This window comes from Heptranchias perlo, chromosome 25 (genome assembly GCF_035084215.1).
Source record: "Heptranchias perlo isolate sHepPer1 chromosome 25, sHepPer1.hap1, whole genome shotgun sequence".
Classification (NCBI taxonomy): Eukaryota; Metazoa; Chordata; class Chondrichthyes; order Hexanchiformes; family Hexanchidae; genus Heptranchias; species Heptranchias perlo.
This window is the reverse complement of record NC_090349.1, coordinates 4,956,863-4,983,444: the sequence shown is the minus strand read 5'-3', so window position 1 is coordinate 4,983,444 and position 26,582 is coordinate 4,956,863. Positions and strand designations below refer to the sequence as shown.

General features: G+C 43.3%; 1 protein-coding gene across 3 annotated transcripts in view; it reads left to right on the top strand.

The window, feature by feature from the left end:
- The window catches only part of cabin1 (calcineurin binding protein 1), a 483,310-nt gene that overhangs the window by 396,620 nt on the left and 60,108 nt on the right, over positions 1-26,582 (top strand). For all 3 annotated transcript variants that reach the window (XM_068005469.1, XM_068005470.1, XM_068005468.1), the window contains exon 32: positions 7,199-7,273. In XM_068005469.1, the coding sequence (XP_067861570.1) occupies positions 7,199-7,273 (75 nt within the window). The remainder of the gene's footprint in view (positions 1-7,198; positions 7,274-26,582) is intronic.

Sequence of the window (26,582 nt, the reverse complement as noted above, 5' to 3'; positions counted from 1 at the left end):
AAAAGTTCAGCCTTTCTTATTCCTAACTTCCTAATGTTTAACTTGGACCCCTAGTATTTTAACACTTCACCATAGTGAACAATCTGCCTGGATCAATTAGGTCATCTCAAAGATTTCTCTTTCCCAAAGAAAACAAGTCCAACTTAGCCTTCCCTCCTAAATTTACTGATACTCAGAATCATTTCTGTTTGTCTGTACATCCTCTCAAAATAAGTAATATACTTGTGATTCAGTGAAAAAAACTCCTTTCTACTTCAGTGGTGTCAAATCAGTATCTGATCTAACAATAATACCACTCTTTAGATTTCATACAATCCTAGAATGTTGCAGTACAGACAGGCTGTTCAGCTCTTTCCCCATAGCCCTATAATGTTTTTCCTTTTCAAGCATTTATCCAATTCCTGTTTGAAAGTTACTATTGAATCTGCTTCCATCACTCTTTCAGGTAGTGAATTCCAGATCGTAACTCGCTGCGTAAAAATATTTTGTCTCATCTCCCCCCTGGTTCTTAAGGATGTCTTTTCTCATCTGCTCACTGTACCACTGTTCCATTTAACATATACTCCATCTTATGGTTCCTTGCTCTAATATTAATTATTTGACACTTACCCACGTTGAATTGCATCTGCCACCTGTTAACCCACTTACCCAAAGAATCAAAATCCTTCTGGATTTGGTCGCATTGCTTCTACTTGCTCTGGCTCTCATTTGTTATCCTGTGCAAACTTGATTTTTGCTTGCAGTCCCTTCATCCGAATTATTTACATATTGAAAATAAGCTAGGATTCCAAGATCATGCCATTGGATGCATCATTTGTGATTCTCTTCAGCCTAAAAAAAATACCATTTATGCCTACCTTCTGTTTCCTGTTTTAAGCTGATTTAGTTATCCAGCACCATATTTTACCTCTTCTGTGATTAGTTGCTCTTTGCAAGTAAGAATGACTGTTATTTAAAGGTTTAAGTAATTCTTTAGACAAATACTATAATGTTCACCTGTCTATACCGTGACATTCATCAAAGGAAGTATTTCTGCTCAGCTTACTGGTGCAGAGAGGAATCCTGGAGTTACTGCTGTGACAGCTGGCTAATGGCATGCCCGCTGTTCCTTGTTTAAACCACACAGTCTGGTCGTGGATCCCAATCTTTCATGCCTGGGGTCTTTGTTGCATTCAGACATAACGGCATGTGTCGTTGAATACTTGAGTGGAAGTCACACTATATTGATGATCTGCCTTTTTGGTTACATTTTTTTTCCTGTAGTTTATTTTTTATTTTAGAATCTCCAGTAGGAATGTAATGGTGTCCTTTTTTGTCCACTTTTAAAGCTCTGTTTTCTGTGGATTGCAGGAGTTGAGGATCCATATGGGCAAAGTGTCAGCGTGAACTATTGCAGTTAATGTGCAAATGACTAGCAAATAGGTTAAATTGGCATCCAGGAGAAACAGGATTGTGGCTGTATGTGGGGCGAGGAGAAGAGAAATAAGTTGGAAAAGAGGCTTCTCGGTGAAATGTCAGCTTCAATCTACATTGTTACTAACAAACCTCAATGGGGACTCCGCTACAGCACCTGTGTTTGTGATCGAAGAACTCGTCTGTTGGCACAACTTGCATTTCTATAGCGGCTGGACTTTTCAAAGTTAATGTTAAGTGGACAAAACAGTGGACGTCAACCAGAAAGGAGAAAATGGACACTGTTGAGGTGGGGGACCAAAGGCACAATCAAAGTAGAGTTTTGAGAAGCTTTTTGAAAGTAGAGGGGAGGTGGCAGGGAGCTCCAGAAGGAAGAGCGTTACGGCTAAACCAGCAGCCACCAGTGGTGGAGTGGAGTGAGCAAAGGATAAGGAGAAGCCCGATGTTGGAGGAGTGGAGGGTGTATGCTGAAACATAATGAAGGAGGAATTCACTAAGGCAAAGTGGCACAAGGCCATGGAGGGATTTACAAGGGAGGTCGAGAATTTTCAAATAATTTTGCTGGAGCATAGGAGCCAGTGGCGGTTGGAAATGGTGGGGGTGATGGGAGCATGTAACTTTATTCAGGAGAGGATGTGGGCTGTAGCATTTTGGATAAGTTCAAAGAGCATGGTTTTCATTTTGCTGATATTAAGATGAAGGAAATTTTGACTCATCCAAGTCTTGATGTCAACAGGAATTTGGAGACTAGTGACATGCTATGGTTCAAAGCAGAAGCTAGAGTTCAGGATTATCAGCACACATGTGGAAACTGACCCCATTATTCCTGATGATAAGTAGTTGATGAAGAGGAGGGGACCAAGTATGGTTACAGGGTATACTGGAGGGGACCAAGTATGGTTACAGGGTATACTGGAGGGGACCAAGTATAGTTACAGGGTATACTGGAGGGGACCAAGTATGGTTACAGGGTGTACTGGAGGGGACCAAGTATGGTTACAGGGTATACTGGAGGGGACCAAGTATGGTTACAGGGTATACTGGAGGGGACCAAGTATGGTTACAGGGTGTACTGGAGGGGACCAAGTATAGTTACAGGGTGTACTGGAGGGGACCAAGTATAGTTACAGGGTATACTGGAGGGGACCAAGTATGGTTACAGGGTATACTGGAGGGGACCAAGTATAGTTACAGGGTATACTGGAGGGGACCAAGTATGGTTACAGGGTGTACTGGAGGGGACCAAGTATGGTTACAGGGTGTACTGGAGGGGACCAAGCATGAATTCCAGGGTTTTACTGGAAGGGACCAAGCATGGATTCCTGGGTGTACTGGAGGGAACCAAGCATGAATTCCAGGGTTTTACTGGAGGGGACCAAGCATGAATTCCAGGGTTTTACTGGAGGGGACCAAGCATGAATTCCAGGGTTTGTTGGAGGGGACCAAGTATGGATTCCAGGCTACATTGGAGCCAACCATATGGGCAGAGAAGGAGAAGCCATGGTGAGTAGACGTAAGCATAAACAAGAGAAAGCCATGGCACAGAGATGGATTGCAGAAGAAGCATAGGAAGGAAAATCCTGTAGTAACATTCCAGCACTTTATGAAGACTATACAGTATGTGTCATTGAATAATAATGTGGCAGAACAATATGGTATATGTCATGCTTTTATCACCTCCAAGGGAGGGAAGGAGAAATCAGGTAACTACAGACCTGTCAATTTAACGTCAGTTGTGGAGAAGTTACTGGAATATATCATCAGAGACAGAATGACTGACAAGTATGAGCTGATCAAAGGAAGTAAGCATGTATTTGTGAAGAGTAAGTCATGTCTGACTAATCTAATTGAATTTTTTGAGGTCACTAGCATGGTAGATAGGGGAGTGTCAATGGATGTTGTTGATATGGACTTCCAGAAGGCCTTTAGACCTCCTGAGGTCATGAAAGGCACTATATAAATGCATGTTCTTCCTTTTATTTGATAAGATTCCGCACGAGAGATTATTAGCAAAAAGGAAAGTACACAGAATTGGAGGTAATCTTGTGACATGGGTTGGTAATTGGTTGGGAGTTAGGAAGCAGTGAGTAGGGAAAATGGGAATGTATTCTGATTGGTAGGATTTGACAAGAAGTGTTTCCCAGGTATCTACTAGGGCCTCAGCTTTTCTGCATATAGATCAATGACTTGAATGAAGGATTAGAGAGTTTATATCCAAGTTTGCGGATGACACAAAGTTAGGAGGTACAATATGTTGTGTAGGTGGGAGCAAGAAGTTACAAAGGGATAGAGACGAAAGGTCTTCCACCTGAAACATTAACTCTGTTTCTTTCTTCACAGATGCTGCCTCACTTGCTGAGCTGCTCCAGCATTTTCTGTTTTTATTATAGACAAATTAAGTGAGTGGACAAAACTGTGGCAGTTGGAGTTCAATGTGGGGAAGTGTTAGGTTATCTACTTTGGATTCGGAAAAAAAATCTGAATATTTTCTTGATGGTGAGAAACTAGGAACTGTAGCGAAGGAAAGGGATTTAGGTATCATGTACACATCATTAAAAGCTAGTGCACGGGTACAAAAAGTATTAAAAAAAGGGGAATGTTGGCTTTTATCTCAAGGGAGTTGGAATACAAAATGAAGGAAGTTATGCTTCAATGATAGAGCCCTGGTCAGACCCCATCTGGAGTACTGCGCTTAGTTTTGGGCATCGCCCCTCAGGAAGGATATATTGGCCTTGGAGGGGGTGCAGCACAGATTCACCAGAATAACACTCGGGCTTAAAGGGTTAAATTATGAGGACAGGTTGCATAATCTTGGTTTGTATTTCTTTGAGTTTAGATGGTTCAGGTGTTTAAAATGATAATATGGTAGATAGAGAGAAACTATTCTCATTTGGGGAATCCAGAACAAGGGAGTACAATCTTCAAATTAGAGCTGAGCATTTAGGAGTGAAATCTGAAAGCACTTTCTCTCACTCATGGTAGTGGAAATCTGGAATTCTCTCCCCCAAAAGGATGTGGATGCTAGGGGTCAATTGAAATTTTCAACACTGAGCAATAGATTTTTGTTAGGGTATTTAGGGATATGGATGGAGCAAAGGCAGGTAAATGGAGTTGAGGTACAGATCAGCCATGATCTAATGGAATGGCAGAATAAGTTTGAGGGGCTGAATGCTCTACTCCTGTTCCTACGTACAACAATATTCCAGCACTGTGTGAAAAGATACAGTGTGTCATTGTAATGTGCCAGCACTGTAAAGAAAATATACGGTGTGTATCATTATATAGTAATGTTCCAGGGCTGTGTGGAAACAATATAGTATGTGCCATTCTATAGTAATGAACTAGAGCCATATGGAAACTATGCAGTATGTGTGATTGTATAGTAACATGCTAGAACTGTATGGAGACATTACAATATGTGTAATTGAGCCATTGCCTGATCTTTACAGCTCTTAGTCATAAAGGAGAATTGGGCAGCAGGAGTCAGCATCACTGGGTGATGAGCTCTCATCTATCTCCTTCTCACAGCCAGAAATTCACAATGATTACAGCATCATGGCTAGGGTATTAATTGAGGTTCAGATCTTGTACAACTTGACTCAATATTAATTTAATTTAGATTTCTTTAGGGAGCTACAGTTAGATATCTGGGCTCTGCCTGGCTAATAATTTTGTAACAGAGCCCAACTCTAACAGAGGGTCAGAAAGTGCAACGGTTTTACAGACGAGTTAACTGTGTATGCATTTATGTACATTTTCTGCTTTAGACAGTGCAAATATTAAATATCCTCAGGTGTCACACTTCCTCCGCTTACCACACAATGGCAAGTTAGGTTGTAATGGGAGAGAGGCATTGTGTGGAGTGCCTCTGGTCCAAGCTGGAAACCCTCCAGTTCCTAGTATGTATAAGTGACCTGGAATCCCAGTCTCAATGCAAACTAGTTAAATTGGTGGCTCCCAACTAGGGAGGATGGTGGACTCCTGGGGCTGCTCAGATCTTATAAAAAGAGCTTGATGGGTGAACAAATGCACTCCCATGATTCTGGTTGGCTCCCAGAGGTAGTACAGAGGAGAGCCACATGGCTGATCCCCAGAATCAGGAAAGAGATAAAGGCCATAACTTGGTAATCTGGGGCTCTTCAGCTTCTAAGAATGATCCCAGGAGGTTTATAAAATACTTAATAGGATAGAGAAAATAAACCTGAAACTTGCACATACATCAGGATAGAAAACTAGTTAAATTTGCACAGATTTGGGAATATGAAGGGAAAGTTTAGGACAGTTGCCAGGACTTATTTCTTTTCAGCAGAGTCTGATCAATGCCATTGAGGGTAGTTGAGGCTTGGACACTGGATTCATTTAAGAAACTGTTGGATGTTATAATGGGAGGGTAGCATGGTTGGTTTTCTGGAAAGATGAGATCAAATGGGCTGAGGAGCTTTCTTCATCCAAACCTACTTTGTGAAGCATTCCTCCCTGCATTACCTGATTTCTGCTTCTGAACTATAGATTCATATCCATTACGAACTAGTAATCAAACTCCATTATCTTGACCCCTAACTATCAGTGGAGAGATTGTCTTGCCCTCTCCCAGCTGCTGCAAGAAGGTATGATTAAAATATAAATAGGAAAGACGGATAGTTAAACTAACCTCACTTCATATAGGACCCCTACAGCCAGAAGATAGAGGAGATTTTCATGGAATTAGCTGAGGCAGAGGTGAAAGACCAATGTCTAATACCACCCAGTTCCCTGTCATCTCTGTTGCACTATGTTGGAAATTTGTTTGTACTCCTATCCCTCCCAAAGATGACTACAGAAAATACCATTAGCCATCTCAACAAAACAGGGCTGCAGTGTCACACTCAGTAACATGTACAATATCCCTCAGGGACATCCCAAACACTTGGACAGGGTCTTCAGTAGAGCATTGTATGGCCTGTATGGTTGACTGTAAATCAAATGGTTTGAATTTCTGTTACGTAATTTGCTTTAAAGGTTCTGTGTCCTACATGCTGAGCGATACAAGTACAATATTTACCACAACGGAGAGTTGCATTCCATGCTGATGTGCGACTCGTTATTTTGTATGGTGGTGGGGGGAGGTGAGGTTGATTTAGTTTCCTCTGTCTTGATAAATTACTCAAAGTATTCATGTGTGGATCACATCATATTGCCCTAAGAGGATCCAGAGGGGGCAATGAAGATGATTCCAGCTATTGGAATTTTAAGTTATTATGGAAGTTGAGCCTATTTTCTTTCAAAAACTGGTGATCTAACTGAAGATTTCAGTAGTATATCAGCAAATTAACAAAATTGACCCAAGCAAATTGTTCCCTGGTATTTGGACTCTTCACCATAATGGGAGTAAGAAGGAAAGTGAGGGCAGTTTTTTCACTGCAGTTTTTAGAATTATATAATACGTTACCAGGCAAAGACATTGAAGCAGACAGAATAACTGATTTCAAGGAGCAATTGGTTGTGTTTCTGGAGAGAGAAAGGATTGAGGGATACGGTAAGAAGGCAGATGTATAGAGTTGATCTATGAAAAAGGGACAGGCTTGTTGGATCTAATTGTCATTTTCTGTTCATCAAAAATTCTTGTTCTTACCGTCACAAAGTGCAGCTACATGAATGCAAGGCCTTGGCTTGCCACAGTACCACAGAGTTCCATTTTATAGAAAGTGATTTAATGTGCAGTGGAGAAGGAAATGCTATTCCAATCCTGTTTGATTTCACATTTTCTAATTTTTTTGCTCCCTAACCTTTATTTTTGTTTTGCCAGGTTGATGAGGATGTGGCTTTGGAGCAAGCCCTGAAGTTCTGCCAGCTGCAAATGGCCACATCAACACAGAAGCAGGTAACTGATACAGGCAGAGTGATTGTGAGCCCATTGGAGGGAGGGGAAACCAAGTGTTTGTATAAATGGTGTGTGTGTGTCTTTTCACGGCAGTAATCAGAGAAGTCCAGAAGCTAGCTGCTCATCAGTCTGAGAGTAATAACTTGTTTCAAGACCCAGCACCACAGTCAAGTCTGTTCATTCTTTATAAAGAAGTTCAAAGACACGTGCCCAAGATGGCACTATCCCACGTGTTGTCTCCTTTGTGCCTCAGCTGGAGATTTCCAGTCGATTACAGCAGGTTCTTGATAAGCAATGCTGAGGAAACAAGGACAAATTATTCACTCCATTGGTACATTAGAGAGAAATGGTAACCCCTCCAACTTTGATCTGATTCCACTGAAATCAGAGACCTTCATGAATCTGGTGTAAACAGCGGACGTTAATATTTAGACTGCACGACTAGAGGCTGATGACTTGGTGCAGCCTTTTCTTAAAAAATAAAATGAACCTGCCAGCCAGTAATGTGCAAACCTAAGGCGATCACACTGATCAGAATTAGATCTGATACCTGTTAGGCTGTATGGTAAATGTTGCTTTAAGAGCCGGATGTATTTTACAGTTACAATTGTTTGGAGTTCTTTGAACAAAACACTAAAGAACGAGATGTAGTTCAGTGAAGGCTTTGACGGTTTGAAGTGAACAGCTGCACTTGCAGCAGAGCAGATCGATGCTCGTATGAAGATGCTGTGTCTCGTGATGTGGGCAGAACTCTTATACATTATGCATTGCTCTCTCATTCACTCACTCGCGCACTCTTACGCTCATGCACTCGCTCGCGCGCACTCTTACGCTCATGCACTCGCTCGCGCGCACTCTTACGCTCATGCACTCGCTCGCGCGCACTCTTACGCTCATGCACTCGCTCGCGCGCACTCTTACGCTCATGCAACTCGCTCGCGCGCACTCTTACGCTCATGCACTCGCTCGCGCGCACTCTTACGCTCATGCAACTCGCTCGCGCGCACTCTTACGCTCATGCACTCGCTCGCGCGCACTCTTACGCTCATGCACTCGCTCGCGCGCACTCTTACGCTCATGCAACTCGCTCGCGCGCACTCTTACGCTCATGCAACTCGCTCACGCGCACTCTTACGCTCATGCACTCGCTCGCGCGCACTCTTACGCTCATGCAACTCACTTACGCGCACTCTTACGCTCATGCACTCGCTCACGCACACTCTTACGCTCATGCAACTCACTCGCACGCTCGCTCTCGTTCACTCATGCATACTCCCTTTCAGTCATCATTCCCACACTTTTCGTGCACTTGCGCATTGCTCTAATTCACTCACTCACTCAGTCACACGGACACAAATGCACTGTCATTCATTAATTTGCGTACAGTCATTCTGTCTTTCATTTCCGCACTTTCATTCACACTCTCGCGTACTTTGTCTCTCAGTTATTCACCCTCTCTCATGCACTTTTGGGCGCACTTACATACTTGTGTTTCTGCACATGTTTACGCTCATACACTCTTGCGCACAAATTCACATGAGTACTGTGGAAATGTGGCCTTTTCGATCTCAGTAACAGTGAACTTTAAACAGATGACAGTGACCTCTTCTCCCCGCCTCCGCTCCCAGCAAGAGCTGCCCAGTACAAACACAACACAGACCTGTACAGGAAAAGCCTGGAATGGGATGAAAATGTACACAATGATACTGCTGTGCTTGTCACCATAATCAAGTTCAGAGCTTTATTAAAATTACTGCAAGCATTTGAGAAAAATCTCTGATTTCCCAGTGACATTTTAGGTTCCTGTAAAATGTACTAAACTTTATCAAAAAGGACAGGTGCAGTTGATTTGTGATATGAAACAGCAGATGCAAACTGGCAGCAGCAAGGAATGTATATGTGAAAACTGCCATGTCAACAGCGGCAGCTTCCTGCGATCTTATCAGCATACTATGGTTTAGCTGCTTTCATCAATGCAATCCCACCTCTGAAGATACTAGTTACGGAGATCACTGGCTGAGGTTGAAGAAATACCTTTTAAAAGGATGGTTGCATTTGGACAATTAATGTTGCACTGCGTGAGTTATTTAGAGTCTGTGAGGGGTATGGAGGCAGACAGTCCTGGTGTGCACTGTGAAGCTGGTGTGTAATTGACTGGAACTGCTGCACCAGGGCTGTTGAGACAGTTTGATAACAGCTTCGTCACCTCAAAAAGAAAAAGATCTGTGGTTTTCACAGTCTGCTATAAAATACACAAGCCTGCGCCTTTGCAGTGGGTCCATGGACTCTCAAACAGCATCCACTGAAGTTCCTGACGCAGCATTAGTTGGAGCGCTATCCTGTTCATAACTGCAATGCGAGTCTTAATGTACTGCCCAAAGTTCCAGGGACATAAACAACCAAAGCATCTTTTTAAAAAGTGCAGGGTCAGTTGAGTATGTCAGTAACAGGACGGGGAGAGGCTCAACTGCTTCCCCACAGGGAGGTAAAGTGAAGGGGGAAAGACTCCCTTTCCACCCTTCCTAGCAGCCAGGTATAGACCGCCAATGCTAGAAGACTGGGAACAGGCTACCTTCACAGACTATCAGCCAGAGGTGCTGCACAACACAAGGAGACTCCAAGCTTCTACTAGATGCACAAAATGGCAGAAATAAAATACTTTTCTGGTGCCTGGAAATTGAATAATATTCCAGATCTTGCATTAACAATGGTTAGAATTAGGTTCTTATCTGCAATGTAGTCTTGGGATTCTGAAGCTAATATTCCACAGCAGGGGGAACAAATCAACAACAACAACTTGCATTTATAGTGCCTTTAACGAATCCAGTAATACATGTGCATACAAGATATTACAATAATGGTGTGCACCCCAAACAGTCCAATGATGCTGCTACACTGTCACAATGATGGGATCTGCTGTTTTTTTTTAACTTCCTGGAGAGGTCTCATAGATGCTCATGCACACACCATTCGTGACTTCTGAGCCTTGTCATAACCAGTGAAGTATGAACAAGAGAAGGCCACTCTGCTTCCTTTTCATTTAGATCTACAATCAGGGCTTTTGCAGACTATTTTCATCTCCTGCCTCTATCACTATGCACCCTATTGAATTGGGAATCTGAGCATTTTTTTGTTAAATGCTTTAACTGCTTTTCAGGTTGTCCAAAATGTGATGTCGTTACTCCATACGTTCTGTATGATCTTCTGTAGCTAAAATATTGTGTGAGAGTTTGGTTCAGTTGGTGACACTCTCGCCTCTGAATTAGAAGGTTGTGCGTTCAAGTCCCACTCCAGGCCTTGAGCACATAATTCAGTGCACTGACACTTCAGTGCAATACTGAGGATGTGCTGCACAGGCAGATGTGCTGTCTTTCGGATGAGACGTTAAACTGAGGGCCTAACTATTTGTTGAAGGGAAGCATTGAAAGAAGGGCAGGGAGTTGTCCAGGCCAATATTTCTCCCTCGCACAATGCCTCCAAAAACAAATTAACTGATTATTCATCTCGTGCAATTTGTGGGATCTTGCTGTGCACAAATCGGATGCTACGTTTACCGACAGAACAACAGTGACTACACATCAAAAGTACTTCATTGGTTGTGAAGGGCTATATAAATGTAGGTTTGTTGTTTTGCTGTAATATAAGCAGAGTACTGTAATCAGACTAGGGGTGGGTCAGCATGTTGATTCTTTCTGCAGGTCACTGCCGTAGGTCAGTCACACAAAGACTTTCACGCGAAGGATTCCAGTGTACTGATTACTCAAGTCTGGGTCCCTGCTCTCTACATCTGCCAACCACTAGCATAGTTTATGTTGTTTTTCTCCCCTCTCCATCCTTTGAGGATAATGTTTAAATTCTTGAGATTCTTGCATCCTTACCTAGAGAGCTGAGAGGAATCCATCTGAAATCCTAATGTTCCCTTGAATACCTTCAGTGTTTTTAGGTTAAAATTAAATATGCATGACAGTGTAAGGGACAAACCTGAAATGGAGTCTAATAGATTTAAACAGCCTTTTCCTATGTTTGGACCTGATTTCTTAGGGATCGGAACTTCCTTCTTTTATCACTGGTGCCAACATCAGCAAAAGAAAGGGTCTATGAAGGAACAACATTTCAGGCCTCCAAGTGCACACAGCACAAGGACCCTGCTTTCCTGGCAGCCCAGCCCACTCCAGTATACTCTCCAGATGATTGCAGAGACTGCAGTGCTCCCTGTGTATCCGCTCTGCTCCAGTCTGACAGCTGGCATCTGATAAAACCCAGCCAGTTAAATTAGAATTATTTGGAATGAGTCACCAAATCAACGACATACTACTTAAATGTTGGCAGCTGAGGGATGCCTAATTATAAAACGCTGTTCACAAGTTCAGAGTGCTTCAGTCTTCACTGTGTGCGCGCGTACATTCAGTGTGGGTGTCCTTGTGGGAGAGTATGTGTTGGGGGAGGGGGTGGACATTGCATGAACATATTGATTGTGTTATTGGTGAGTCTCTTCACCTGATGACATCGGATGTGAACATTGATCAGAGCCAAATTTCTTGCACTGTATGTTTCGAGAATTCATAACTTTTACACCATTAGGATTTCAGTTAAGAAAGCACCAGAAATTGTTGATTAAGGAACCCCTAATGAAAGTTAAATCATTCTATACGATGGTCATTGATGAACTCAAAAGTCATAAGTTTGTTTCATTAGCTTGGATTTAAAGCAGTGCTGGAAATCTCAGCAGAAGAACCGGCAGCGAAGAGTTGTCCGGTTGTGACTGTGAATGAGCTGTATTATCATCCATAAAGATGTTACTAGTCTAGAGTGCTTTAGCAATCTTATCATTTCAACTGTATACGTTAATTTATGTCCTTAAGCTTGGTAACTTCTGAAGATAATTCCCCCGAGAGATAATCGGTGTTCACAACTAAAAAAAAACAATAGAAATAGATAAGAAATGTTGCTATTTATTTTTTAATTTAATTTTGAAATCGTGAAGCTCCCTTTTAAATATTTTTATATATTTATATCTTTGGGGTATAAGTGCATAACCTTCCATCTTTGGGACTCGGTTCACCAAACATGACTTAATGCTAGTGCACACCTTCACCTCATGTTCACTGCACACATGATCCAAGTCTTTGATCGAAAGTGGCATTTTTAAGCCAAAAGGGCTCCAGGGTCTGTTGAGACTTCACCCTGCGCCTTCCAGCATACTGTTGAGTTCTGACGCACACAACAGTTTCTTTATGGCGGTGGTGTACTGACACACTCGTTGCTTGTGGTAGTGGGTATTCTGCTGTGTTTGAAAGTATTGTCTGACTGTGAAGGTTTCAAATCTGCGTGTCACCTAGTAATACCATGTGAACTTGTTCCATGTCTTTTCTGACAGCACGTCCCTCATTGGCTGTTACAATCTTTACTGTCTGTGGGAGATATTCATGGAAGAAGCATTGGTTACGTGTACAGGCTTTTAATGCACCTCTTGTAATATCTTAAAACAAGCAAATGAAGAAAGCTGAGTGGTGATCCCAAACAGAGACCAGCTGGGTAATGCCACATGAGGCAAATACGATGAATCATGAGGGCTGATGAGTCCTATTCAGATTCTCCACTGGAGCCAGTAAATCTATACTAACAAAAGTGCATTTTAGTGAAACCTATTTCTGTGTACACACCTTGGTCTATATAAATAATGGAATTGCAGCAGATATTGAGGCATGATGGATAAAGCACATACCTGTTTTGCACACTGTTACCTAAATGTGATTTTTGGCTGCCAGACTTAGAATTAGCTTTCAAACCTCCTGTGTGGCTGTATTTTAATCAGCCAGATTCCAGCATCTTCCTCCACATAATATTTTACTCCTGTTTACAATTTACTTTGAGTAACCACTGGCTTGGTGATGGTTAGGGTCAATTTGCTCTTTGCTTTTTTAGATTCAATCAAACAGCCCAAGAAATGGTGGTTCTTTGGTTGGCGAGTGCGGGCCGGCTGCGGGCAGGGGCTGGCGAGTGCGGGCCGGCTGCGGGCAGGGGCCGGCGAGTGCGGGCCGGTGAGTGCGGGCAGGGGCTGGCGAGTGCGGGCCGGCTGCGGGCAGGGGCCGGCGAGTGCGGGCCGGCTGCGGGCAGGGGCCGGCGAGTGCGGGCCGGTGAGTGCGGGCAGGGGCCGGCGAGTGCGGGCCGGCTGCGGGCAGGGGCCGGCGAGTGCGGGCCGGCTGCGGGCAGGGGCCGGCGAGTGCGGGCCGGCTGCGGGCAGGGGCCGGCGAGTGCGGGCCGGCTGCGGGCAGGGGCCGGCGAGTGCGGGCCGGCTGCGGGCAGGGGCCGGCGAGTGCGGGCCGGCTGCGGGCAGGGGCCGGCGAGTGCGGGCCGGCTGCGGGTGAGCTTGTGGTGTGGAGCAATCTTTCAACTCAGGAGTGACAAAGTCACAAATGAGTTTAATTTATTAAAAACAATTATTCCCACTTCCAACTTTCCTCCTTGCTTTCCTGAAGGTATTAAGTATGAGTTACAGTCCCATAGTGTTGTATGCCCTGTAGTATTTCTCTCAAGTGGCCATTCTTCACGTGCGAGTGGAGACAATGAATGACCACTGGATATTTAACCATGAAGGGATCAAAGCCAAGCCCGATCTTGTCATTACCAGTCCCCACACATTCACTTTCTAGCAGGAGCTATCTATAGCGATCAGGAACAGGAATGCTGAATGATTCTCCCCTCCCTAGCCCTTCTGATCTTAGTTTCTTTAATATTATAGCTAAGTGCAGGCTCACTTTACTTTCCCACATCAGCTGTACTTGTGACCTCTCAGTGAAACTGACTTTTTCAAAATGTGAGCTGTTTGTACAATGGGCCCACACCCATTGGAAACTGAGGCTGCTAAATTCATCGGGTGTAGGTCAGTTGGAGTTGGCTGAGAGAAAACTGGCATCCCATCTGTTTAGAGTAACTTTGAACCTCGGTCCCAGGGGTGAAAGAATGGTGTTTAACTCAGTGCACTACATATGCTCTCCAGTGAACACTTAGCAATTGTTATGCATTTACCCATTAATATGTTGTAATTCCATTGCAAGAGGTTCCTTTTTATTATTTTCAATAGAGGTTTATAAAAAGTTCTTCATTTTCATTTTTACCCATTGTTTTCTCCAAATAAATTTATCGATTTCAAAATAATTCCTAATTTCTTTTTAGTATCTTTCACCTGAAACTTCACAGACCCTAGGAAACTTAGTAACATACAGGATTTTCAGAAATCATGTGATTCTTCTCCCTCTGTCAAGCTGCAAATAGAATTGACATCATCCAGTGGGAGGAAATAACTTGCTTCACCTTTAATCACTGACTCCCTGTAGGTAAGATGACACTCCCTCCTACCCCAGTATATGTGGCATTGTTCTCAGGTACATCGTTAGTTCATTTTTTTTCCCCCCCTCTCAACAGCAGAAGTTCATTGTCACCCACTCCAGAAAGCTCTGTAGCCATTTATATTGTGTTTCTTTTTGCCCCAGGAAGCTGTGGAAGCTACATCATTAAATAAATTTAAAACAGAAATAGACAGTTTCCTAGAAGTAAAGGGAATTAGGGGTTACGGGGAGCGGGCAGGAAATTGGACATGATTTTAGATTTGAGGTTAGGATCAGATCAGCCATGATCTTATTGAATGGCGGAGCAGGCTCGAGGGGCCGATTGGCCTACTCCTGCTCCTATTTCTTATGTTCTTATTCAGATCAGATCTGCAGTTTTACCGTGTGTAAGGAGGAAGTTTATTATGAGATTTTTCAATTTGGTTCCTGTTTTATTTTTGTACTTAGTGGGAACTGTTTGTCACTAATTTGAGTGAGCAGCTCGCTGAGGCTGACCTCGTCTGACCCAGGTCTGGGTGCCACCCACTGCAGCTCCTTGCTGTAAAAGTCATTTTGAGTGAACGATTCTCACAACATAGGTCCTTGCTGGTGCCCACTGTCGCAAAAAGTTTTGAAGTGTAAGGCCTCTTCCGGAATCAGCAAATGAGTTCACCAGGACCAATTTACCTGCTAGGAGACAATTTTGGCGACTGGAATGTTGAAGTTCAGCACAGGAGCACTCCTCGACCGATAAATTACTTTTGAAGTGCAGTCACTGACAATGCAACACTCCCTCAGTACTGCACAGAATTGTCAGCCTAGTTATGTGCTCAAGCCCTGGAGTGTGACTTGAACCCACCTTCTGACTCAGGTGAGCGTGCTACCACTGAGTCAAGAATATTTTGGGGAGTCACTTAGCATACACATTAGTACAGTTCTGTTAATGAGCACTTAATATACTGGACAAGCCTCACTCACCGTTGTGGTAATCGGAGATTCAGATGAACACTGCCTGGGATCTTCTGATTTACACAGCCAGCAGACAAGACTTAAATCGTAAAATAACCCCCATTGTGTTTGGCCCATCTACAGGTACAATGTAACAAAAGAAAAATTGCATGTGAAATCTGTGTACACAGCTACCTTGCAGACCTGCTGTACGAGCTGCGTCACTCCTGTTTACTGAAAAAGACACCCACCACTTCTCTGCCCACACGTAGACTGTCATTTCTTCATCTCTGAGTCTCAGGCTGTACTCCAAACACTGGTTGGGCAGATAATTAGCTTTATTGCATTTATTTGTGCATGAGTTTGAAGGAGAAGGTATGTATAGAACAGATGGCTGCAGTGGAATCGCTTTTGGTGATGTCTTAATGGTATGTGATATTTGATATAATCCACACAGGTGCTTATATTCATAGATGTATTAATTTTATACTTTGGCTATTTCAGTAGAGATAACAAGGTCGTGACATAATGAAGAGTTCAGATGATGATGTGAAGCAAGCTGGCCGTATGCCACATGCGCTCTAGTCTCAAGGCCATGTAGCTATTGTATCGGGACTGGTGGAATCGGGGGACCATCGAAGATCTGGTGGGGGCGAGGCCATCAAAGTTGGATGCAAAGCAGTTATTGAGCAGATCGACCGAGGTAGCATCATCAGTACGGATGAGGGTTAGAGGAGAAAGTTGTAGAGAGTGCTGGTGAAGAAATTAAGGGATAGGTTTTTCTTGAGATAGAAAGAAAGGGTGGAGGAGTTAGAGAGTGGAGGAATGATTAGATAAGCTCAAATTCTACAGCCTGGAAAGAAGGTGCCTAAGGAGGAATTTCATGGAGGCTTATAAGATATTAAATGGTACCAGTAGATTTCTCTGTTTTGGGAGTGGTGCAGTATTCCTTAGTTGATACCATTTGTTACCCATCAAGGATTGTCAATATGATCATGCCTTGCTTCAACCAAAAATGTTTGAGCTGCAACCTGCTAGTGGTTAAATAGAGCAGTGTCTAAAGCTTTTACAAGATCGCAGTGAATGCCAGTGGTTAGGACACTCCAAGCATTGGAATGGCTTGTTCTTCTAGGTGTGTAGCAGTAGTGCCCTGATTGAGGAAGAGGGGTTTACATTGAATTCTCAATTTGTTCAGCATTGATCTGCAATATGTCATGCTTTGAATTTTTTATTCAGCCTTTTATTGGCACAGAAATTAATACTGATAATGTGTCAGAAAATCTTCAGAGCGTGAACTTGTATTTCTTTCTATTTTGCCTGTGTGTGTCTAGGAATAACACCAGAACTTTAGATTGTAGTTGAACTGTGTTCTGATGATGCACTGTATTATTTTATATGTGTTGAGCAATGACATAAAAACATAAGAAATAGGAGCAGGAGTAGGCCATACGGCCCCTCAAGCCTGCTCCGTCGTTCAATCAGATCGTGGCTCATCTTTAACCTCAACTCCACTTTCCCACCCGATCCCCATATCCCTTGATTCCCCTAGAGTCCAAAAATCTATTGATCTCAGCCTTGAATACTCAACAACTGAGCATCCACAGCCCTCTGGGGTAGAGAATTCCAAACATTTACAACCCTTTGAGTGAAGAAATTCTTTCTCATCTCAGTCTTAAATGGCCGATCCCTTATCCTGAGACTATGCCCCCTAGTTCAAGACTTTCCAGCCAGGGGAAACAACCTCTCAGCATCTACCTTGTCAAGCCCTCTCAGAATCTTACATGTTTCAATGAGATTCCCTCTGATTCTTCTAAACTCCAGAGAGGATTGGCCCATTCTACTCACTCTTTTCTCATAGGACAACCCTCTCATCCCAGGTATCAATCTAGTAAACCTTCGTTGCACCGCCTCTAAGGCAAGTATATCCTTCCTTAGATAAGGAGACCAGAACTGTACACAGTACTCAGGACTCACCAAAGCCCTGTACAATTGTAGCAAGACTTTCTTACCCTTGTACTCCAACCCCCTTGCAATAAAGGCCAACATACCATTTGCCTTCCTAATTGCTTGCTCTACCTGCACGCTTAATGTGTTTCTTGTACGAGGACACCCAGATCTCTCTGAACACCAACATTTAATAGTTTCTCACCATTTAAAAAAATATTCTGTTTTTCTATTCCTACCAAAATGAATAACCTCACATTTCCCCACATTTTACTCCATCTGCCACCTTCTTGCCCACTCACCTAACTTGTCTATATCCCTTTGCAGACTCTGTGCCCTCCTCACAGCTTATTTTCCCACCTAGCTTTGTTTTGTCAGCAAACTTGGATACATTACTCTCGGTCCCTTCATTTAAGTCATTAATATAGATTGTAAATAGCTGAGGTCCCAGCACTGATCCTTGTGGCACCCCATTAGTTACAGTTTGCCAACCTGAAAATGACCCGTTTACCCCTACTCTCTTTTCAGTTTGTTAACCAATCCTCTATCCATGTTAATATATTACCCCCAACCCCATGAGCCCTTATCTAGCATAACAACCTTTTATGTGGCACCTTATCGAATGCCTTTTGAAAATCCAAATATACTTCATCCACTGGTTCCCCTTTATCTACATCCTCAAAAAACTCTAATAGATTTGTCAAACACTATTTCCCTTTCATAAAACCATGTTGATTCTGCCAAATCATATTATGATTTTCTAAGAGCCCTGTTACCGTTTCCATAATAATGGATTCCAGCATTTTCCCGATGACTGATGTCAGGCTTACTGGCCTGTAGTTCCCTGTTTTCTCTCTCCCTCTCTTGAATAGCAGAGTTACATTTGCTACCTTCCAATCCACTGGGACCATTCTAGAATCTAGGTAATTTTAGAAGATCACAACCAGTGCATCCACTATCTCTGCAGTCACCTTTTTAGAACCGTAGGATGCAGGCCGTCAGGTCCAGGGGATTTGTTGGCTTTTTGTGCCATTAGTTTCTCTTATACTTTTTCTCTACTGATATTAATTACTTTAAATTCCTCACTTTCATTAGCACCTTGGTTCCTCACTATTTCTGGTATGTTTTTTGTGTCTTCTACTGTGAGGACAGATACAAAATATTTGTTTGACGGGGTGTACGATTGTAATGGATTTTTCTTATTTCAAGGGTGAAGTGCAACGAGGAATCTGTGTAAAAGAGATGGTTATGTTTCAAGTGACTCCTTTTAGAAATCAAACTTAGAAAGCTATAATCAACATCGACATCCCTTTGGTGCTTTCCTTTGTATATTTTTTGAATATTTGGTGTTGGTGATATCTTTCGAAGGAAGTAGCAGAGAGGAGTTATTCAGAGCCTGTCTGAGAAGAGGTGATTGATCATAGTGGATATATGTATTACTGTCTTCACACCATTCTATCCCTGCCTTTCAAAGGTAGCTAGCATATCTCTAGCAATGGCTTCTCTTTCCCCAGTATTGTCACCTTCAATGTCCCACAAGAATCTATTCTTGGCCCCCTCCTCTTTCTGATGCACATGCTGGCCCTTGGTGACATCGTCCATAGGCCTGGTGCAGTCTCCAGATCACAAGATAATTATGAGGAAGGCCATTCGGCCCATCTTAATTCATCCATCCAAGAAGATCCTAAAATCCCTCTTGTAGCATCCAATTACTTCGTAAATAGTTCCAAGGTTTTTGCCTCCACTAGTCTGTCTGAAAGTCAGTTCCACACATTAATCACATTGTGAAGAAGAATTTCCTAATTATCAGTAGTTTGAACCTGTGTCTCCTACTCCTACACTTTAATTTGAAGTAATATTCTGTGTATGCTTTTTCCATCCCGTAACAATCTTCTATACCTTCATAAGATCACCTCTCAGACTAAAGAAGGAAATAAAGAACTTACATTTATAAAGCATCTATCACGACCTCTGGACATCCCAAAGTCTGTCACAGCGATTAAGTATTATCGAAGTATAGTCACCGTTGTAATATAGGCTGAAAAGCCCCAGTTTTTCCAGTCTTTCTCCATAACTGAGACACCCGATACTAGGGATCAGCCTTGTGCCTCTTTTCTGCACTGCCTCCGGCACTTGAATGTCTCTCTTATTCCTTGGCGACCAAAACTGGACACAGTACTCAAGATGCAGTCTGATCACTACCTCCTCTGACATGTATTCTACCATTTTGGTTATGCAGTTCAACATTTTGTTGGCTTTGCTCATTGCAGTTCTGCATTGGTTGACATTTTTAGCTTTGAGTCTACTAAGACTCGTAGATCTCTCGGCTACACCCTTAGTTATTTCAAAATCATTGTTGGAATATGCGTGTCACCTATTTTTCCTTCCTATGTATAGTACTTTACACTTGTCTGTATTAAATACCTTCCATTGATCTTACTTTGTTCCAAAATCCTATAGATTATGGAACAGTTCCTGCAGATTGAAGGGTGACAAATGTAACCTTACTATTTAAGAAAGGAGGGAAAGAGAAAACAGGGAACTACAGACCGGTTAGCCTGACATCAGTAGTGGAGAAAATGCTAGAGTCTATTATAAAGGATGTGATAACAGGACACTTAGAAAATATCAACGGGATTAGACAAAGTCAGCATGGATTTATGAAAGGGAAATCATGTTTGACAAACATACTGGAGTTTTTTGAGGACGTAACTGGTAGAACAGATAAGGGAGAACCAGTGGATGTGGTTTATTTGGATTTTCAGGAGGCCTTTGATCAAGTCCCACATAAGAGGTTAGTGTGCAAAATTAAAACACATGGGATTGGGGGTAATATACTGGCATGGATTGAAAATTGGTTAACAGTCAGGAAACAGAGAGTAGGAATAAATGGGTCTTTTTTGGGGTGGCAGGCAGTGACTAGTGGGGTACCACAGGGATCAGTGCTTGAGCACCAGCTAATAACAATATATATCAATGATTTGGATGAGGGAACCAAATGTAATATTTCTAAGTTTGCTGATGAAACAAAACTAGTTGGGATTGTGAGTTGTGAGGAGGATGCAAAGAGGCTTCAAGGCGATTTAGACAAGTTGAGTGAGTGGGCAAATACATGGCAGATGCAGTATAATGTGGATAAATGTGAAGTTATCCACTTCGGAAGGAAAAACAGAAAGGCTGAGTATTATTTAAATGGTGATAGATTGGAGAATGTTGATGTACAAAGGGACCTGGGTGTCCTTGTACACCGGTCACTGAAAGCAAACATGCAGGTGCAGCAAGCAGATGGGAAGGCAAATGGTATGTTGGCCTTCATTGCAAGAGGATTTGAGTACAGGAGCAAGGATGTCTTACTGCAGTTATACAGGACCTTGGTGAGACCACACCTGGAGTATTGTGTGCAGATTTGGTCTCCTTACCTAAGAAAGGATATACTTGCCATAGAGGGAGTGCAGCGAAGGTTCACCAGACTGATTCCTGGGATGGCAGGAATGTCGTATGAGGAGAGATTGGGTCGACTCGGCCTGTATTCACTCGAGTTTAGAAGAATGAGAGGGGATCTTATTGAAACGTATAAAATTCTGACAGGGCTAGACAGACTGGATGCAGGGAGGATGTTTCCCATGGCTGGGGGGTCCAGAACGAGGGGTCACAGTCTCAGGATACGGGGTAGGACATTTAGGACTGAGATGAAGAGAAATTTCTTCACTCGGAGGGTGGTGAACCTGTGGAATTCTCTACCACAGAAGGCTGTGGAGGCCAAGTCACTGAATATATTTAAGAAGGAGCTAGATAGATTTCTAGACACAAAAGGCATCAAGGGGTATGGGGAGAGAGCAGGAATATGGTATTGAGATAGAGGATCAGCCATGATCACTTTGAATGGCGGAGCAGGCTCGAAGGGCCGAATGGCCTACTCCTGCTCCTATTTTCTATGTTTCTAACAGATTTTGCAAGGAGAGGGAGAGCAGCCAGTCATCATGGTCCATGTGGGAGCCAATGATGTAGGTGAAAGAAAGGCCTGACGTCCTTCAAGATGAATTTAGCGCTGAGGAAACAAACTTAGGAGCAGGATTTCACAGGTGGTAATCTCAGGATTACTTCCACAGCCATTTGCTAGAATAGGGAAGGAGAGGAAGATTAGGAAAATGAATGCATGGCTAAAGATGTAGGGTTAAGAGGGATTCCACTTTGTTGGGCATTAACACCAGTCCTGGGACAGATGGGAGCTATTCTGCAAAGGTGGGCTACGTCTGAATAAGGAGGGTGTATTGTAGTGGCTAATAGGGAAGTGATGAGGTATTTAAACTAGGAAGGAGGGGGACTGGGATAATTCAACAAACTGGATCAACTAATAAAGAAGGGAGAAATAGATGAGGATAATATTCATGCAGGAAAGAATTTAGCAAGAGGGATGCGAAGTAGAGGAATAAAATCAAGTTGACTAGTTATAAACAGGGAAAAGACATCAAATAAAAGCAAAATACTGCGCATCCTGGAAATATGAAATAAACATATCTGAAAGACACGGGGCATGATTTTACCCTGGAAAAATGGGTGGATTGGGGGTGAGGGGGCATTAAAAATTGCAACAATTTCAAACCCGCCTCCAAACCGCCCATTTCCGGTTTTCACGGGGGCAGGAAGAGGGGCGGGCGACCAACCTGCTCTCAGGAGGCGGGTTGGTCACTAAAATTTTTCAAGGAGGCTGCAGGCCGTGTGAGAGAAGGCCCGAAACTGCAGGTAGGTGCCTTCATAGCACAGTTTGTGGGCCCAGAGGAACAGGAGTGCTTCCGCCAGGCCCAACAAGCCTAACTGCAGCGACCCCCCCACCCCAAAACCCCCCAAACTACCGGCGACGCCTCCCAACGATCACCACCCCCCCCCCCCCCCCCCCCAAACGACCTCCTCCCTCTCTTTCTCCCCCCCCCCCCCCCCCCCCCCCGGTGACTGACACACCCGTGACTGACCCCCACCCCCACCCCCATCCATCCAGTCTAAGACTTACCTGAATACTTAACTCTTGCTCTTCTCCCGTCTGACTGAGACCAGCCTGTCAATCAGGTGGGTGGGAAACCATCAAAAAAAATAATACGACAAAAACATAAGTACATCTGGGAAACCTACTGGGTTTCCCGTCCGTAATTCGACCTCCACCCCAACCCCCCCTCCCCGGCTCCGGGCTGAAATTATGCCTGTGCTGCATGATCTGAAGAAATACAGATTCAGAGAGACTTGTAAAAATTGGGACAGTTCTCATTAGACCAAGACAGATTATGGGGCACTATGATAGCCTTAAGGATTATGAAAGAATGGGACAGAATAGATAGAAGCAGACTTTCTAGTAGTTGAGAGATGTAGAATGAGGAGCCATAGACACTAGATTAAATGTAAGAGGGCAGGAGAAACTTCTTTATACGAGAGTCGTGAGGCTGTGGAATTTACTTCCAGGGTTAGTGGTTGAGACAAAAACTATGTCAATATTCAAGATTAGATTGGATAGTTGGATGAAGGGAAAGGGTTATGGGAACAGGGTAGGTAAACGTGATTATTTTCTTGCAAGGAGGATAAATGCTGATACTGGTGGGGCCAAATGGCCCACTTCCATGTTGTAACTTCTATGTATTTCGATGTTTAACTCATTCTGTAAATTCTGAACTGTTTCCTCCAATTCCATTTCCCCACCTAATTTGGTATAATCTGTAAATTTGACCACATTCAATTAGAGTTTCTGAATCCAGGTCATTAATGTGAATCAGAAGCAGTGGTTGTCCCAACACTAAGCTCTGGGCACCCCGATTAATACACTCCTCCCCCCCCCACCACCACCACATACATACTCTAACATAACTACTCTAAAGATAACTCACTGTTTTCTACCCTTCAGCTAGTTTCTTATCCATTCCCAGAATTTACCCTAATTTCCCACACCTTTGAGTTTAACTAATAGCCTTTCATGTGGGATTTTGTCTAAAGCCTTTTTGATGGTAAGGTACTCCTTGTGATGGAGCTTCCCACAAGGTTGTCACTTCCTCCAAAAAGTCAAGGGTGTTAGTCAGGCAGGAACTTCCCCTCCTGAATCCATGTTAACTGCTGTTTACTAAGTTATTATTGTACAGATAATCCACATGTATGCCAATGACAGCTCTACCTTCATCACCTCCCTCGACTGCCTCTGTGCTACCGGAGTGCTTGTCTGACATCCAATCTTGAGATGAGTCAAGTTCAACATCGAGAACACCAATGTTGGCCCCTGCCGTAAAATCCACCCCCTTGCCACCGATTCCTTCCCTCTTCCCAGGTACTGTTTCAGGCTCAACCAAACCATTCACGATTTTTACATCCTGTTTGACCCTGAGCTTAGTTTCAGGTCCCATATCCTCTCCACAACAATGACCAGTTACTGCCACCTTTGCAACATTGCCTGCCTCTGCATCTACTTCTGCCCCTTCGCCACTGAAACCCTTAAACATGCCTTTGTCATCTCCAGGCACAATTACTCCAATGTTCTTCTTGCTGGCCTCCTTTTCTGCACCCTGCAACCTTCAGAAAATCCAACTTATCCAAAACTGATGCATGCATCCTGTCCCCTCCTCCCTCAACGAATCAACCTGATCCTCACTGACCTCCATTAGCCCACCATCCCCCAATCCATTAAATATCAAATCCCCCCCCACCCCCCTTTCCTCCCCCCCCCCCACCCCCCTTTCCTCCCCCCCCCCCACCCCCCTTTCCTCCCCCCCCACCCCCCTTTCCTCCCCCCCCACCCCCCTTTCCTCCCCCCCCACCCCCCTTTCCTCCCCCCCCCCCACCCCCCTTTCCTCCCCCCCCACCCCCCTTTCCTCCCCCCCCACCCCCCTTTCCTCCCCCCCCGAACAGTCAGTTCCTGGCCTTTTATCCTCAATAGTAACAGCTCATCCATCAGCTGCTTGAGTTCTACTCTTTGGAATTCCCTCCCTAAACCTTTCCACCTCCCCCTCCTCTCTTAAAGCCTTCTCATAGCGCATCTTTTTAACCAAGCTTTTAGTTGTCGCTCCTAACATCTCCCTTCCTGGTTCAGTGCCCATTTCCATATGCCCCTCTGAAGAGCATTGGGACATTATGTTAAAGGTACTAGATATGTTATTTGTTGTCTGAGGACCAGGAACCAAAATGGAGATGGTGCCAAGTGATGGTTCTAGCAGTAAATGGTCTAGGCTTCACGGTGGATAGTGTGGGGTGTTTTGAAGCCACAGTGGTACAGTGTGCAATAATTCAGTTTTGTATTTGATTAATGAGCAGTGTTATGCTGTAAGGGATTGTCCTGCCAAAGTACAGACTATCTAAACACAGACATAATTCCATGTGGAGCACTCCACTATTGTATAGTGCTCCATCATACAATCGGGCCATAACTAACTAAACAAATCAAGGTAGGTGAGTCTGAATTTCATTGAGTTGAAATTAGCACTTGCAGCCTCCTGGTTTTGGAAGGGTGCCCTACTGCAGAATTACTGCCCTACGCAACTGAGGTTCCCTATGCACCACCCATTTGCTCTCCTTTTTTTAAGCTGCTTCCTAGCCCAGAGACACTCAGGCCAACTTTTCTATTCCCACCACTGTGCCAACGGCGATCAGCTAACTAAGCCCAGTCTAGAGATTGAACCTGGTACTTTGTTGGTGTGTGTATCTTTGTACCACACAGGGTAGTGAATCTATCACTGAGTCAGCAATTGAGCTTTTTAGCAGTGTTGACATTGTAAGATTTCTGAGTGAGGTTTGGTGTCCACTGTACTGAGAAATAAGTGATTTTAAAACAAGTGTCAGGAGCTAAGGATCCTCTAGAAGGCTATGATTTGCCTCTTGACAAGGGCACACTCCTCATTCCCCAGTCCAGAACTCATTTCCCCTGATTAAACAGAGGTTTGTATTTGTCAGTAAAAGTATAAAGTTGAATTGCTTTGCGCTTCAAAATGAGATATATAAAAACTTTGTGGCTTTAAGCAGGAATTTGAGGTTTGACTGTGCACTTCCACTCCACACAGGATTACTGTGCACCCATGCCTTTCTGAGACGAGCTTAGATCTGAGACCATCTGGTTGATGAGGTTTAATAGCTAAGGAAATGAAAAGTACAAATACAAGAGTCATTGAAAAAGTCATGATGCTGTTTTGTTACCTCAACTTCCTGTATTAATTTGAAGTGTTTTTGTTATCTGTATTTTTTTAAAATCGGGCCTGTTCCTTTTGAACATTCCTATTGGCTAGTACTAGTCATGTGACTTTTTAATAATTGGTGACTTTTTTCTAGCAATCTCATTGGTCAGAGAGCAGTTTCAACTGAAACAAATTCCCATCAGAAAGGTGCTTGCAAAGTTAGGAATAAAATATAAAATGGGAGGGGACAACATTTTCTACCCATCTACTATAAATTTGATGGAGATAAATACATGATACAGACATGTAAACAATAGATTAGTAGGAAATATCATTTTTTTAAATTTGTCCATGAGTAACACCACAAGAGGTCAAATGAATATGTATGAATATTTGCACACTTGAATATCTATACGTAAAGTAGTTTGTGTCCATGTTACAATTTGTCACAGTACATTCTTAATTTGCTTTGTGCATGATTTCATCAGCCCCTGTGAAAGACTGATATATAATGCTCAAAGGGTCAGCCTTGGCTCAGTGGTAGTTCTCTTGCTTCTAAGTCAGAAAATAGTGGATTCAAGCCCTACTCCATGGATTTGAGCACATAATCCAGACTGAGACTCCAGTGCATTACTGAGGGAGTGCTGCACTGTCAGAGGTGCTGTCTTTCTGATTAGATGTTGAACCGAGACCCCATCTGCCGTCTCGGGGATGTAAAAGATCCTGTAGCATTATTAGACAAGCAGGGGCGTTTTCACTGTGTCCTGGCCAGCATTTAACCCTCAACCAACATCACTAAAAGATATTAATTTATCTCGTGCTCTTTATTGGATCTTGCAGTGTGCACATTGGCTGCCATGTTCCACTACAACAGTGACTACACTTCAAAAGTACTTCATTAGCTGTAAAGCGCTTTGAGATGTTCTAAAGTTTTAAAAGGCACTATATAAATGC